The 16,781-nt window shown below is 36.9% G+C and overlaps 1 protein-coding gene across 3 annotated transcripts in view; it reads left to right on the top strand.

Annotated features, from left to right (window-relative positions):
• Positions 1-16,781, top strand: part of TMEM161B (transmembrane protein 161B) — a 78,906-nt gene that overhangs the window by 45,583 nt on the left and 16,542 nt on the right. For all 3 annotated transcript variants that reach the window (XM_032784890.2, XM_032784889.2, XM_032784887.2), the window contains 5 exons: positions 6,575-6,726; positions 7,274-7,334; positions 9,172-9,312; positions 13,154-13,267; positions 14,525-14,699. In XM_032784890.2, the coding sequence (XP_032640781.1) occupies positions 6,575-6,726; positions 7,274-7,334; positions 9,172-9,312; positions 13,154-13,267; positions 14,525-14,699 (643 nt within the window). The remainder of the gene's footprint in view (positions 1-6,574; positions 6,727-7,273; positions 7,335-9,171; positions 9,313-13,153; positions 13,268-14,524; positions 14,700-16,781) is intronic.

Raw genomic sequence — 16,781 nt, 5'->3', positions numbered from 1 at the left:
TAAAGCTTTGTAATACAAGCATGCAATCTTACATAAATTAATGCGTGTGAGACCTTAGAGCTCTCTGAAGTTCACCATGAATGGATAGAATAACTTCAAGTTAACCACTTGTTCATACCCAAAATTGTCAGCTATTGAACCTTCCTGCTGCTATATTAAATCAAACTGGAGTATATTGTAATGTATACAACAGGTATAGGTTAACTTCAAGAGCTCACTGGTCTCCCACCTCTCCCTCCACTGGACATTGTTGCATGTAAATACCAACTGCTGACCAAGTGAAAAGATTTATTCACATAGATAAATAGCTAAGATTTCTACAAAAATACTTGTATAGATAAATGTCCACTAAAATTTGACTTTAGGTTTCTTCTCTTGTAATTAGCGGATTTATATGTGGGACTTTGTTGCCAAAAAGAGCAATAGTGAATTAGAGTAATAACAAATCTTACCCCAGAAAAGATTTTTAAGACCTCATATTTTCTTCATACCAGGAGTTTGAAAGTTTGCACTGTAAGACAAAATGAATTAGAACTTACAGCAGGAGGTCTGCGTTGACTGCTACTGTGGATTTAGAGAAGGGGGGGAAACCCATTAGAGGAGGAAAAAATGATTGTTTGCATCAGTACTTTTCTGTGTGTGCATTTATGAAAATCTATTAATAAGATCCTCTTCATTAGAGTGCAATTTGCAGAATGAGGCTAGTGAAATTAATAATGTAGAAGAAAAAAACAGCTCTAATTTTTACATGAAAACCCTGACTCTGTGGCATTTCGTCTTAGACGAATGCTCCACAAATGAAATTGAAGTTGTTAAATTCTGTAATCCAATAATTGCAAATATCTAAACTTTTACAGATAGCCAAACTTCTTGTTTTGAATGAATTTTCAAGTTCTTGATTAATTCTAAATTCTGGTTTTGTTAAAATGAATAGTAATTTTTAAAAAAATCCCACAATTGTATTTATTGGGTATAGTCTGATGTCTTGTGGCAGGAAGGAATAATGAGTAAACTGTACTGGGCACCTAGAACTGGGTGTTGCCACTTCATTTAATAACTGTATAATTTATGCACAAAGGAAACAAGCAGTTGAAACAAGCTTCGTTAGACCCCCTAAAATCTTTTACCCCACCTTAAGTATGCTGTAGCACAAAGAAAATTTAAATTTGATTTAATTGAAGCTAGAGGGTTCCCCATGCATTGGGAGTATTCACTAAGTGGGGTGGGGCTGTAGGTTCCCACATCAGCACCACCACTTCTTTCTGCATCTGGAGGGTGCATGGCCAGATTGCAGCAGTGATCCCTGCTTGCCAGCAGGGCCCGTGAAGGCCTCTGGCAGCCAGAATATAGTATAGTTCCACTCCAATTTACCTGAGGGGCCAGTGCCAGTACAAAATGGCCCCATGACCAGGGAACACACCGTCAACAGCTCTGGCCCAAAGAGTTAAGTTGTCAGGTTTTATAAATATGCCCACAAAATTGATATTCTGAACTGCATAAAATCAACAGAAGGCAACATGGCCAATAAGGGGTTAATTCCAGAACAGCTTTTGTTTTGATAATAGATGCTTTTACCCCTGTTTTGATGTTGTATTTTACTATGGATCAAAGATGCCAACAGAATCCTATGGAAATTGGAGGTGATGACTGATCTGAGAGCTTTCCAGTTATTTGTTATAGGAGTTGTGATTCAGTGCAACAAGCAAATAGTAGCTTTTTATATATTGGTGGAATAGATATATAATGTAAAGTTCTGAACAGCAAACCATTCCATGTATACTTTTGGTTTCTCAACGGGAACTTAGTCTTGAATGAACAATACATTTCAAAAGTTTAAAGTATAATGACAGACATCCCCAGCAAGTTATTACACAGTTGGCAACAGAGATTAAGTTTCAGTACAGGAAGATCTTTTATTGCTTCTTAGCTGGAACAGAAAAATGAAGCTTTTAATCTCCAGATAGACTGAGGAAGATTCAATGACAGTATGTACCTTGGAGGCAGCAGTTAGAAGGCCTGCTGTACCACCTGGCCTGTACCACACTAGCTGTCATGGTATAATTCCCCACCCTGAACCTTAGTGTCCAAAAGATGGGGTACCAGCATGAATTCCTCTAAGCTTCATTACCAGCTTAGAACCTCTAGCGCTGCCACCAACCAGGAATTCCAGTGCCTGGTACACTCTGGTCCCCAAACCTGGCTGGGGAGCCAAAGACCCAGACCCTCTGGATGCTTACCAACAAGGAAAGAAAACCCTTCCCCCACCGTTGCCTCTCCAGGCTTCCCTCCCTGGTTTAACCCTGGAAGATCACTGTGATTCAAATTCCTTGATCTAAACAAGAGGACAAATGCACCTTCCACCCCTCTTCCTTGCTCCCGCCTCACACTTCACTGGAGAGACAGTATCCTAACACAGAGGAAATGTTAGCCTTTCTCTCCCCTTCCCTCCTTCTCTCCCACGCAATTCCCTGGTGAATCCAGACCCCATCCGCCTGGGGTCTCACTACAGAAATAAAAAATAACAATCAGGTTTCTAAATAAGACTTTAATTAAAGAGAGAAAAAATTAACTTTGTAAAATTTAAAATGGAATGGTACAGGTTTTCAGCTAAGACACGGGGAATAACCCTCCCAGCCTAAGTTACCAAGTACAAATAAAAATCACTATTCAGCAAAAATAAATTTGAACTCCTCACACAATGCACATTTGCAAAAAAGAAAACAAATAAGCCTACTCGCCTGATCTACCAGATACTTATCTACTACTCTACCTTCTACTATTTTAAAACTTAATAAGAGCCCTGTATCGGAGAGATTGGAGAGAAACCTGGTTGCACATCTGGTCACTCTCAGAACCCAGAGAGAACAACAACCAAAAACTAACAGCACACACAAACTTCCCTCCCTCAAGATTTGAAAGTATCCTGTTCCCTGATTGGTCCTCTGATCAGGTGACAGCCAGGCTCACTGAACTTGTTAACCCTTTACAGTCAAAAGAGATATAAAGTACTTATGTTCTATTAACTCCTACTATCTGTTTATGACACTAGCATTTAATATTTTTGAGAGGATGCAGGATTAATTGTAAGCAGTAACATTTTTCTTTGTCAAAACTCAATATGTTTTGAGTAGTATGTTTTTGTTACTGTATTGTTTTCAAATCTTGGCATACAGCTGGTTGTAGGTTAGGATAACCGGTTGCTAGTAGAATGATAAATTTCATGATTCTGAAGACTGCTGTTCATACTGCCTTTAAAAAAGAAGTAAAGAAAAACCCAAGGCTAGACACTCGATGACAATTTAGACGTAGCAATTAATAGCCAACATGCTTACAGATCCTACAAACTTAAAACTGAATCCTTAGCAATGGGCTGGAGGGTGGCACAAGAGAGGAAGAAAATTGGAGAAGTGATCTTTCAGCAATAGCATCTATTGGGACAGTGAATGTGTTTCAATTTAAAATTAATAAGGAGGAAATTCCCTAAAAAAAAATCTGATATGGTAAGAACTGATTGAGACATCTTAAGACAAAAGTTTTTTACAACATGCATAAGTTATGTTAGCGTGTGTTTTATTTTTGCCTGGGGAACATGGTTTTAAATGTGGTCCCACAAGTGATCCTGACTGTTGCAATGGTAGTTAGCTATTTGGTCAAAAATAGGTATTTTGCGTTTTGGAAGCAGCTTGTCTTCACCTGTACAACCATAAAAACATGGCCTTTTAAGTAACTTAAGTTCCCTAATCCTTTAAGAAAAATCATTTCCCTTCCAAAAATGTCTTGTTTGGGGCAGCCTATCATGCTATGAGAACTCAGAAGCGAGACAGGTGACTCGTTACTTTTCATATGGTTTTTCTCTTCTGTCTCCTTAACTTGACTGGGTGGTGGAATGGGTAAACTTCAGTTAAGACATAATTAATGTCTATGAGAGGTGATTGGCATCAAATTTACTCTTTCAGCAAGAAGCTATTTCAGAATAGAAATAGGGTGCAGTGACTAGTTTGCTCTTCTACTTTTCATTTTTAGAGTACATGTGCAGATATTTCAGCAAATGTATTTTTGTGTTCTTTGTAAGGTATTGATTAACCTTGGTATCATAACAATGTAGTAAGTTAGTGTGAAGGAATTCCTGAATTGCTATTTACTGAAGCCCCTTCAGGCTTACTTTAGAATATTTTGCACAGATTTTACAAGTTTTTAATACCCCGTGTGACCTAAACTAAGTAATTTAAAAAAATCTTATCCAAACTGCACAAAATGAAGAAAATGCAAATTTACCACAAGTGACTAATACGTTGTGGGATATCACCATTTGTCATTCAGGGACTTGAGTATGGAAGACAGTCAGGTGGTTTGGGTTTGATTCATGAGTCTGCCATTTACTACTTCATCACACTATACCTCAGTTTTCCAGTCTGTAAAATGTCAGACACTTGCCAGTCTACATAAAGCACTTTAAAATGTGTAGGTAAATACCACCATATAGGTATTAAATGTTATATAACAATCCAGTAGGTGTGAGTTTTAAATTTAAAATTTCAAGAGAATTTTTGTTTATGTACGTACTTCTCCTATAAGGTATTCACATACACACACATACAAGTGATCTTAAAATTTCACCAAACATTTATTTTATCTATTGGTGAAATTTTAAGATCCCTTAGAAAACCACTTGTAAAAGGGTATATTGTTCTAGTTATATACATGTTAGTGAAATTCAGGGAAACATGAACTGAGATGAGTAGTGAAGTGCAACACCTCACTGAATCCTCCATATTCTGTTATGAAAAAGTGTGTATCTTCACCCAGAAGCGCATATGTTGTTCAGAAGTTTTCACTAAAATGAATTAAGTAAAATAGATTGTTCTTAAAATGCTTTTATAATCTTAAAAATATTGTACTAATATAAATGTTTATGGTGTTGTGTAATGGAAAAATAGGTTATGGCTTACATTTGTTTCATGTTTTGTCTATGGCCTTTTTCTGTTCCAAATGGGTAGTGTGGTCTCATTGACACAACTATTTTATTTGAATATGGATTTGATCTCTTGCACTTTAAAAATAAATCAATTACAGCAGACTGCAGCTTGTAGTAATAAGAGCTGAAAGTATACAGTGAAAAATTGATCTTAATCTGTTGTGCAGTTATGGATCTAATTATATTTAGAAATGCATTTAAAAGGAGGAGTAGTCAATGAAAGTTTAAAAAATGCTTGAAAAAAGATCAGGCGACCTCTCAGATGTTCATATTTGTGGCAGGTTGATTATATGAAAGAACTTTACCAGAGTGCATAAGGTATGTAGAATCTCTACCTCTTCCTTTTGAAATTCCCTTTTAGGTATTACTGATTTGTTTTTAGTTTGCTAATAATTAACTTCTATAGTTGATAACTCCCAAACACATGATAATAAACTGCATAGTAATAAAAGTGCTTACTCCTGTACAGTTCAGGTGGTCAGTGTTTTTTAAGTTTTCTCAAGAAATTTTTGTCTTGTTTACTCTGATTTTTTTTCAAGAAGGCTCTATATAGGTCACTACATTTTTATAGAATTTCCATTTTTTTTATTAAATGAGTAAAATAAATGATTGGAAATAAGTAGGCTTTGTTCTCATAAGTACCAAGAAAGTGAAGCCTGATTGAGAAGGGATATGATTTTTTTTTTTTTTTTTACGAAGACTCCTTAAACTTTTTTAACACTTACGTAACTCAAAGGCTTAACAAACATCTGAGGAAAAGCTTTTGTGCTAAATATTCAATGTTCCTCTTTTCAGTTAAGGATAGAGAGAGCTCCCAATCCATACCTCTGAGTCCTCAAAAAAAGGCCTTCAGGAAAAGAGGGATAACTAAACTAGACATCCTGATTTCTCTGAAGTAAAAAACGAGCAAGAGATAAGTAAAACTTTTGAGGTTTTTTCTCTATATAAAGAAGCAGCAAAAAGTGGGCACAAATCCATTTCCTTCCCATAAATCATTGTCTTGACCCTGTTGAAGTCAATGCAAGTTTGTCGTTGACTTCAGTAGTCAGGATTTTGCTATTAAGATTTTCATAATCAAGAAACTTTAAGACACTGGGATGTGCAACTAGCACTGGGAGTTAGAATTGCATGTATTCATTTGCTACTTTATAGATATAACCTTGGCTATTTTGAATATTAGAGTTAAATATATTATAGCATTTGATAAATATTGTGCAATTGTTTTTTGGAAAATGTGTATTGGCTTGTAAGCTTCCATTTTTCCTAGAAGTATTAACTCGTAACAAGTTTTTTTTAATATAGAACAATATTCTAATTTTTGTAAAATGATTGAATATTTTGGATATTTATGGCCATAAGTCAAAACAAAAAAATTCTAAATGGCATCTTTCCAAAATCTCATTTTGTCATGTAATGTCAGTTGCATAATAAATGTTCCAACATTATGAAGCATAATCCTGTCTGTATTTGGTCTAATAAAAATATTGCATTATTTGCAATTTGCACATCTAGAGCAAAATGTATGGAATAGCTTTATTCAGCTTAAGGTATAATTCTTTTTATTCTACAAATTACTTTTTCTTGACTTTTCTTATGTAGCAAGATACTGTTCTCATTGACCACTCACTACTTCAAAGTAGAAGATGGAGGTGAAAGATCTGTCTGTGTCACCTTTGGCTTTTTTTTCTTTGTCAAAGCCATGGCAATCCTTATTGTAACTGAAAATTATCTAGAATTTGGACTTGAATCAGGTAATTTTATGACAATATTTTTGAACTCTGTTTACTTTAATATCATGTATCAATATTATACCTTCAGATATCTTTTTTGGAGTATCTGTTTTAAAACAAATTCTATTTTAGAGACATTTTTGAATCTGCATTCCCAAACGTCTTTTAATAAAAGTACATCTTGTGTAATTGCCTTGCTTTACTCTAGAGTATTTTTCTGTGCAGGTTGGTTGTTTTTTGTTAACTCTTTGTTTACCTTTTTTATTTTTAACCTCACACAGTGAAGTAAGGCTCCTCTGATACTGAAAAAATACTTATATTCTTATGGAATTAATGTAAATTTTATTCATGTTTATTGAGTGCACAAATATCAAAGGAATGTTTTCAAAGACAGCTCCTGCTAATAACCAAGTTTTATTGCATTGTGGCATACTAATTAGCACATGAAAGAGCTAAACCAGACATATGAAAACTTATTTAAAAGATGTTCTGTTTTCTAGTATTTTCTTTCAAGAGATATTCCATGTTTGCACCATGATTTTTAAAAAAATAAAATCTCTCTCTGCAGGGTTTTCAAATTTTTCAGAAAGTGCTGTGCAGTTTCTTGAAAAGCAAGGTTTGGAATCCCAGTAAGTTTCTGAAAAGTACACCCATGTGCTTTACATTAATATAATTTTTTTTTACCATACCACTTGTTTTTTGGTAGTGAGTCTCATGATTATTCACTCATGTTCTTTGCTCTTGTACTGTGTTTATTAATGTGAAAGAGCTGGATCAATGCTCTGCTTTAAAATTACTTGACATGTCTTGCTTGGTCTAATGCTTTTTGTTAAGTTTTTTTTAAAAAAAATCAAATGTTACATTAAATTATTAAATACAGTTCAAAATTACAAGCATTTTTCTTCTACTTTTTATATAACCACTTCATCTTCATATTACGTAAACCTCGACACACCTCTGAGGATAAGTATTGTCCTCACTGTATAGATAAGAGGATTGAGAGGGTGAAATGCTTTGCCAAAGGTTACAGGTGGAGCCTGTGGTAGAGTTGAGACTAGAAGTCAGTTTTGGCTCCTAGTTCTGTGTTCAGGCTGTTATTTTATACTGCCTCTTGTGGAAATATGATCCATCTGCCTCAGGGCCCTGAAGTTTTATGTGACTGACAGAGGTATATCCTATAATCAAAGTGATGTTGCTCACATACACTATAACATAACTATAAATATTCCCTTTTGCAAGTAATATTTTAAATATATCTGTTTTGTTAATCTATTCTATAAAATATTTAGAGGATATCAGTAATACTTACCCTTATATGAAGTGAATTGTGATAGCTGTGGGAACATGGTTGAATTTCTTTTGGGTGTTAATTCTAAACTAGCATATTAATATAATTTTTGGAAGGGGTATCTGAGGACTCTGGGTATTAACTAAATCAACCTTAAAAATAACCTCTACTGAACATTTTATATTTCCTAACCTACAATCTGTCCTCTTTGTAAATTATTCTGATTGTGCTTTGCGAACTTTTTAATTAATTTTCCAGTTAGTGCCTGTCTATCCTCTTTCCCTTTTGAACTTCACTGCAGTATCTTGGAAATTTACAGGCAGTGATTGCATGGTCATGGCATCTCTTGGGAGTTGAATGAGATGGATTATGAATGCATCTACTGAAATTCTCTTGTATGGGTCCCTAGTCTCTGTTATTTGTTGCCCTCTATTAATAGTAATCTCTATTTGTATTACATCATTTAGGTCTTTGATTCTTGCATAATCCTGAAGACAGGGGTGCAAAAAGTTCAAATACTTGATTCTAGTTTTTTGTTTAAGTCCATTTTACATTCATGAAAATATTGCATGGTTCAATAATTTAAAAAGTCGTCATCTTGGAAGATAAGTGAATTAGAATTATCCATTTATGTAATGGTGATAGGTAACTAGAGTAACAATAGTTTAAGATACTGGAGAGCTACTTAGTGGCTAAAGGTTGAATGCAAGCACAATATGTTGACATTATTCCTTAAATATTTCTGCTAGCTCTTTTTATTCCTTGACCTTCACTAGACTTCAGTATTATTGAAGGATTATTTTTTGTGTTTTACATTTAATGTCTTTTTTTACAGGTTATTTTCTACGTAGTGCCCAACGTACAAAATATATTTCTTGGAAGATTTTCTATTTTCTGCATAGAAGTTTTTTCTGGCCTTTTTTTAAATGTACAGTCTGCGTGGGCTTAGTCAGTTTTTATTCTGCGTTGCTGAATCTATTGTTAGTAATTTGTAGGTTCAGCCAGTCTTGGCATCCTAGCAAGATGGAGTTAAACTGCTTTCTTCAAAATCTTGAATGAATGCCTTTTTGCTATTTGCCCTTTTTTAATAGTTAATTATTGGGGAGATGGGATGAAATGTTGAGGGGGGAAAAAACCTTTAAAATATAACCACCCCCTCTTTTTTTTTTTTTTTTTAGGGGTCCCCTGTCTAAACTAACTTTCAAACTGTTCCTGGCTGTTCTTTGTTCACTTATTGGTGCTTTTTTGACATTCCCTGGCTTACGACTGGCTCAAATGCATCTGGATGCTCTAAATTTAGCAACAGGAAAAATAACACAGTAAGAGAAAATATATATACATAGATAAATGTTGTTCAGTCTTTTGATATCTTTTTTTATGTACAAAGAAGTAATACAATTCATTTCCAATGAGAAACTAGTGATTCACTAGGACTTCCTCCCCCATTTCCCACCTGCTTTCTCTAGTCTTCCAACAGGCCTGCTAGTTTCCTTTGCACCATCCATACCTGCCACCGTCCTTCACTAGATGACTGGAGAGGCGATAGAGGAATGTTCTTTTCTCTCCTTCTTGTACAGGAGCTTCACACTGATTGGCTCTCATTCTCCACTTCGGTCACATTTTTAGGCAGATTAGGAAATGGTGATGAAGGAGAGAGTCACAGCTGCCAGTTTCAGATGTGCACCGTTCGCTGGCTGCTTGTAGGATTAGGGGCAGAATACAGAAAGAGACTAGTGTGGAGAGAAGTGGTTTCAGGAAAGCAATAAAGAAAGCAAAACAAAACCAAGCAGAAAAAAATAACCCCTAATTGTCTGTCTCTTTTAATCCTGTGACTGAAACTTGGCAACTTCATTTTATATTTGTTGCACATTAAATACACCGGCTTGGCTACACTCAAAACTTCAAAGTGCTGCCGTGGAAGCGCTTCCAGGGCAGCGCTTTGAAGTGCAAGTGTGGTTGCAGCGCCAGCGCTGGGAGAGAGCTCTCCCAGCGCTGCAGGTACTCCACCTTCTCATGGGGATTAGCTTGCAGCTGTTTACATTGTCGCTTTGCAATGCTGTAACTTGCTGCGCTCAGGGGGCTGTTTTTTTCACACCCCTGAGCGAGAAAGTTGCAGTGCTATAAAGCACCAGTGTAGCCAAGGCCACATTGCAATTACGAAACTATCAGGAAGAGCAAATTCAAACTGCAGCAGGCATAGAGAAGCATCTTTTAAAATGCTAAAGAATAAAATGCAAGTGTTGTTTTCAATAAGGTTGAATAGGTAAGTGGCTATTACTTATGATGCTATTTATATAATCAAAGGTATTTAATTGGGGAGTGGGTGTTGACACTAGGTTAAAGCCACATTTTCAAATGTAGCTTGTTACCTAGTTAGAGGCCCAAATTCAGGCATGTTTTATTTAATACATTTTAAATTTCCCTTCAGGGTTTTCTGAGTGCCTAATCCCCACTGACAGTCCTGGACTGTAATATCCTAATATTTAATTATACTTGTTCTTGGTGACATATAGAATAAAAAATCTTGTTGGTGTGGCTGTTTTTAATGTTTAATTTTGATAATCCTTTTAATTTTCTTTCAGCAGCACCGCGTGCGTGTGTGCGTGCATGTGTGTGTGTGTGTGTGTGTTTCTGTAGTTACCCATCCACCCCTTTTCCACAGGTTGCTTTGAGTACTTTCAGCCTTTTTCACAATACTCCAATGGACAAAAATGGATTCTTGCCACCCTTTACACATTCTAGTCCACTAATCTAATGGTGTGACTTAAGTAAGCAAAAGAGCAGGTAAAAGCCGTTCACAGGCTACTGAATTGCTTTGAGCTGCTCCTTGATGCTGTAGTGTTCCCTAGCAACACTGCATCGCTAGCACTGCTTTTTTATTTCTGAACCAGTGGTTTACTCAGACTGCATGATGAGATGCTTCTGAAAATACAAATACAGATGGTTTTAAGAGTCTTAATAGTGTTTTAATTGAGTGACATCTGATATTTTTAGGATAAATTTTTATTCACCTAGTTGTCTCCCCTACAGTATTGTAGCACTTTCTTTAGATATGGGAGTATGGGCAGTCTGGCTCAGCTAATATTGCAATGTTATACTGGCACCAACACTTAATTCTATACCCACTGAAGTCAATGGAAATATTTCCATTGACTTTAATGGATACACAATCAAGCCCTTTTGAGATTGTACTGATATTAGCTTTGTGAGAGGAACTGAGCATGGGCTTTATCTTCACAGGCCTTAGGTTCATTTAAAAAAAAAAAGTTCATTCTTGTTTTGCATTCCCACAACTTGGTTTTTATTTTAATCATCCAGTTTAATTTGCTGTGCATCCAATACTTTTAAAAGTAACTATTCTAGAAATGATCTCCTATCTTTCTTATAATATTTTCTCTCTGAGCAGCTATAATTGTATGCAAGTACCAAATTTCACTTTGAGTTAGTCAAGGTTCCTAATTAAGAAAATCTATACAAAATTGGGAAATTTGACTTGCCAGAAATGATAAATGTTTCCCTGATTATGTGTGAATAACAAACTAATCTTTTCAATAAATACAAAAATATTCATATATGTTACTAATCTCACTTTCCACTAATGGAATTGAATATTTTCTGTAAGTATCAGTTTGAGATACTGAGTTCTTAGATTAAACGTACATTATACCAATATAGATATTTACAACAGCTGTCACTAACCATGTAGCTGTGTAACATGTGTTTCCTTATGGTTCATTAGAATACACTGAAATAGGAGTTTATTCAAAGTTGCGCAGCTTTCACCACACTATCTAATCATTAATTATCAAGAAATTGCGTGGCTAATTCTTTTGTTGTTAAAATCCCATAAGCATGCTGAAGAAAAGAAAAATTTCCTATTTCCACCACTTTCTCACAGTTTTATTGAGAAACTCCCACATTATTTTTAGTCTTGGAAGGATTTGATTTTTATTGGTATACCGTATATACTTGTTCATTAGCCCATTCATTTATAAGCCAACCCCCCAAAATGGATAGATAAAAATAGCAAAAACTGTAAGACCCTTTCATAAGCCGACCCTGTATTTCAGGGAGTGGAAAACTTTGGCTCCTGGCCTGTCAGGGTAAGCTGCTGGCGGGTCGGGATGTTTTGTTTACTTGGAGCGTCTGCAGGCATGGAACCACATCCTGCAGCTCCCATTGGCTGGGAATGGCAAATTGTGGCCATAGGAAGCTGAGGGGCTCCATGCCTGCAGATGCTCCAGGTAAACAAAACTATAGTGTATTAGATTCAATGATTCCATAGAGCAAAGGTTGGCAAGTTTTCAGAAGTGGTGTGCCAAGTCTACATTTATTTGCGGTAATTTAAGGTTTCGCGTGCCAGTAATACATTTTACATTTACAGGGGCTGGCGGATGGAACCCCAGACTGGCAGCAGGCTGAGTGGGGCCAACGGCCAGGACCCTGGCTGGCAGCGGGCTGAACCGCTCAGCTCACAGTCCGTCTGGAGTTCTGTCTGCTGGTCCCTGCCAGCCAGGAGCTGGTGGCAGGGACACCAGGCTGGCAGCAGTGTGCCACAGTAAATCACCTTGTGTGCCACCTTTGGCATGTGTGCCATAGATTGCCGAATCCTGCGATAGAGTTTAAAATCATCAAATTTTGGTGTACAGCCCCGCTCTTTGATGTGTCATTTTTTTACCAAAAATATTCAGCTTATGAACGAATATATACGGTATGTCAGTAAACATTTATTTCAGCATACATACAAACTGAAGAAAAGATACTTCCGTCAGTGATTGTTTGAAATTTACTGATAGGCAGAGTCAGAAAAGTGCTTCCTAAGTTTGTTTTATTTAAGGATATTTACTTTATATATTTTTACATGTGATGTTTACAACTTTGTATTTTACAGTTATCAACTTTAACTTTTTGACACTGCATGACTACTGGCATTAAATAATTATCTGACTTGCTTCATAAATTCCTGCCACTTTGAAAATTTAAATCTATAAAAATTGAAAAAAATGCTTAAAATTAAACAATGATATTATCAGTCAAAGTATATTAAAACAAATTCTGCCAAGCATCATTACTTTCAACAATTTGGAGGTATGAAAATCTGGATTACCAGTGTAATGATCGTATGTATTAAATATATTTTCCTTTTCTCTTTCCTTCCAGAACATTGCTGCATATAAACTTCTTGGCACCTTTACTTATGGTCTTATTGTGGGTAAAACCAATCACCAAGGACTACATTATGAACCCATCTCTGGGCAAAGAGAGCATACCTTTGTAAGGTTCCTTTTTAACATTTGTTCTGAAGTCTTAGGATCAGATTCTTCACCCCCATTCAGTTCCATTTATGCCAGGTAAAAGGGCTGAAGTGACGTAAAGGGGCCTTAGAATCCCTGTTTCTGACTATGGAAGGAGTCCTTGGCATAGGCCCTGCAGAGATTCCACCTATCCCTAGGAAGCTGCTATAGCATAGGCCAGGCTTGTTTTTCACTGCAGTATTTTTCAAGCTATAACTAGCGTTGTCCCAGCTCTGTGCACACACGAGTGTCTAGCTTGAGTTATAAGTGGTGCTTTAAGTTTGAACAAGCTGACCTATTACGGGATTTGTGTTGAAGCTCAAGTGCTGCTGACACCTGAGAGCTAATAATGTAGTGGTGATGCAGCATCTGAGTTAACATATTTCATCAGCTACTAATCCAGTCACTCTAATAGAATTGCTGTGCTGCTAATCAAATCACTCTTTCTAGGTGAGGTGTTATCTTGCAGTGTGGTCAGTAGAGTAGCTAACTTCATTTGGGAGGAGGTTATACTGGTATAGTCTCCATGGTAAACATACCCTACATGTTTCCTGATTTGTGTATTGGAGAGAGGCTGCAGTGTCACTTTATTTATTGAAGCTAAGTAATTCTTTTTTTGAAAAAATTAAAATAACTATCACAGTAAAAATAAGTTTGAAGATTTTTTACTGTTTTGTTTCTAGAAATAAAAGCTGTCTAATTGTTGTGACCACTTTGTATGCCAAAGAAAGTTGCATTGGCAGTGAACTCAGTATAATTACAATTTGAGTTTTTGTACTTCAGTGTTTTTTGTAATTAGAAGAACTATTGCAGTGACTTGGCATTTAACGTGGCTAGAGGGCCAAAGATGTAATTAAGCTTTACTTCTGTTGATATTTTACAGCTGTATAGTGAAGATTCCAAATCTTAAAGCATTTGGAATGCATAGTTCTTATTTATTATTCCAGGTTGCTTGAAATCTTCAATACTGACAGAACTTCCCAGGTTTTCCCATTGCAGTTACTTGGATATTTATATAGGCCTAATGATATGCCGTGAGTGGGAAGTGTAAGGAACTAAGGGAGAAGGGAAAATTGTATATTTCTTGAACAGGAGCTATGTAAATAATTGTATTAAATATTTCCTTCAAGGCATGTCAAGTTTTTTATACAGATAATATAATGTAAACAGATACATAGCATTAAGTATATATAGGGGTGACTTTTGGAGACTATTACTATGCTCTTTTGATCCACAGAATGTCAGAAGCAACATTTGATACGGTACGACTGTGGATAATTATCCTATTGTGCGCTTTACGGTTGGCCATGATGCGCAAACACCTGCAAGCCTACCTTAATTTAGCACAGAAATGTGTGGATCAGATGAAAAAGGAGGCTGGCAGAATAAGTATGGTTGATCTGCAGAAAATGGTAAGTAGAATGAAACAAAAATGGTAAATGTATGAAATGATTTAACATAGCTTGTTAGGCACAATACATTGCCCTGTCCTTGTACCTTTCCACAGGTTCAGAATTCACATTGAAAAATCGTAAACTGGGAGGTTTCCTGAGTGTGTGGTGGGTTTTTTTTGTGTTTTTTTGTTGTTGTTTACAAGAAGGCTCCCATTGCAAGGGGAAACCCCCTCAAATCCAGGAAATGCAGAGTTGAACTGATATTTTCCACACACCACAGCCACACAGCTAAACTCTGCTTCCTTTGCTCCATGTCCTAAGGAGTCCCTACAGGCAATCACAGAACTCTACCTATCGCAACCTTTTTGTCCAGCATAATCTCTGGCAATCAGCTGCTGTGTTTCCCAGATTAGTGGGACACAGACTTCTGCAAAGGTCTGTGGAGTGTATGAATGAGTGGTGATTTAGACTTATGGTGGGCACACAGGCAATAGGTGGCTTTGTTAGGAGAAGCAAGAGTGTGGTTATATTGCCACTTTCAGAGGCAAAGGTAAGGTTGTATGGCTGTATAGTGTGCTAAATGTGAAAAGATCCTTGAACTGTGAAAGGACTATATACAAATATATAGCATAAAATGGAAGAACTTTTTTTTTTAATGTAAAGAGCTGAATGATAGGGCAATTTTGTAAAAGTGTCACAAAAATGTACTAGCCTGGATGTACAAGTACTTGTCCATCTTGTTACCATGATAACACTGAATAATTATTTCTTTTAGCAGTCAAATTACTATGGCCAAATGGGTGGATAGAAATTTGTAAGGCCACTATGCAACAACTGGGAGGGATAGGCTCATTTTGCAGAGAAGTACTGAGTGCAACATGTTAGTCAGTCCCATGGGAGATGTGATCTGGAAAGTGTCATATAGCACAAAAATGTACTTGTCTATTTTAAGTTTTTCAATAATAGTACTTATCACTATGACTGTTAGTGTAGTATCTAGTATCAGAGGGGTAGCTGTGTTAGTCTGAATCTGTAAAAGCAGCAAAGAATCCTGTGGCACCTTATAGACTAACAGACGTTTTGGAGCATGAGCTTTCGTGGGTGAATACCCACTTCGTCGGATGCATGTAATGGGAGAAACTGCACCATCTACTCAGGAACTCCCTACACCGAGGAACAAATCAATGTACCTTTAGAGCCCCGACCAGGGTTATTCTATCTACTACTCAATATCCAAAACCCGGAAATCCTGAACACCCACATCTCCCTTGGCATTCATGAGGCTGTCCTGGATATGTAAGGCTATGCTGGATAGAGTGCTCTAGTGCCTACCAGCCACCTCTAGCTATTCCGGATACACTGTCTTCCTAAGAGAACTACAATTGCATTGGTGACTTCCAGAAACACGCACCTAGCATTCAGGGATGTAGGGACTCTTTAAGCAAAATCCCACACCAGATGGAATATAAACTCGCAGAACAGTATCCTGATGATGCTATCAGGCACAGCTGTTGTGGAGCTCTGTGCCTTTATCTTTCACACACAATATTTCAAATTTTGATGAAATATATATCTCCAGGTCAGTGGCACCCACTAGGTGGCACCCAATGGCCCACACGCATGCCAATATATTATGGCCGACTGAAAACGTTTCCAGTCTCGTCCATCACACAACCTTCTACCTACGCTAACATTGATGATCCTTCGTTCTGGACCATGGGAGAGGACTCTGGAAAAAATTCACACGATTCAACAGCTTCCACCCACCATCAGCCTAGCTGGGATCAATCTACACGGAAGGTCCACTTCCAGACAACACGGGCAAATAAGGAATGGTCACATTAACACCACCCTAACCGAACCTACCGCCCGCTATGCCTACCTTCATCCTCCAGCTTCATCCCAGGCAATCACATCGATCCATTTACAGCAAGAACTGAGTACACAATCTACTCTACACCCTAGAAGAGACCAACACTACAAAATCTCACCAAGCATTCTTAAAACTACCATCCGTGCACGAGAATAAGGAACAGATCACACAGAGCCAGACGTGTACCCAGAAGCCTCCTACTGCAAGACAAACTCAAGAAGAAACTT

The sequence above is a fragment of the Chelonoidis abingdonii genome, chromosome 6 (genome assembly GCF_003597395.2).
Source record: "Chelonoidis abingdonii isolate Lonesome George chromosome 6, CheloAbing_2.0, whole genome shotgun sequence".
Lineage (NCBI taxonomy): Eukaryota > Metazoa > Chordata > Testudines > Testudinidae > Chelonoidis > Chelonoidis abingdonii.
The sequence above is the reverse complement of the archived record's forward strand: the minus strand, read 5'-3'. Positions and strand labels throughout refer to the sequence as shown.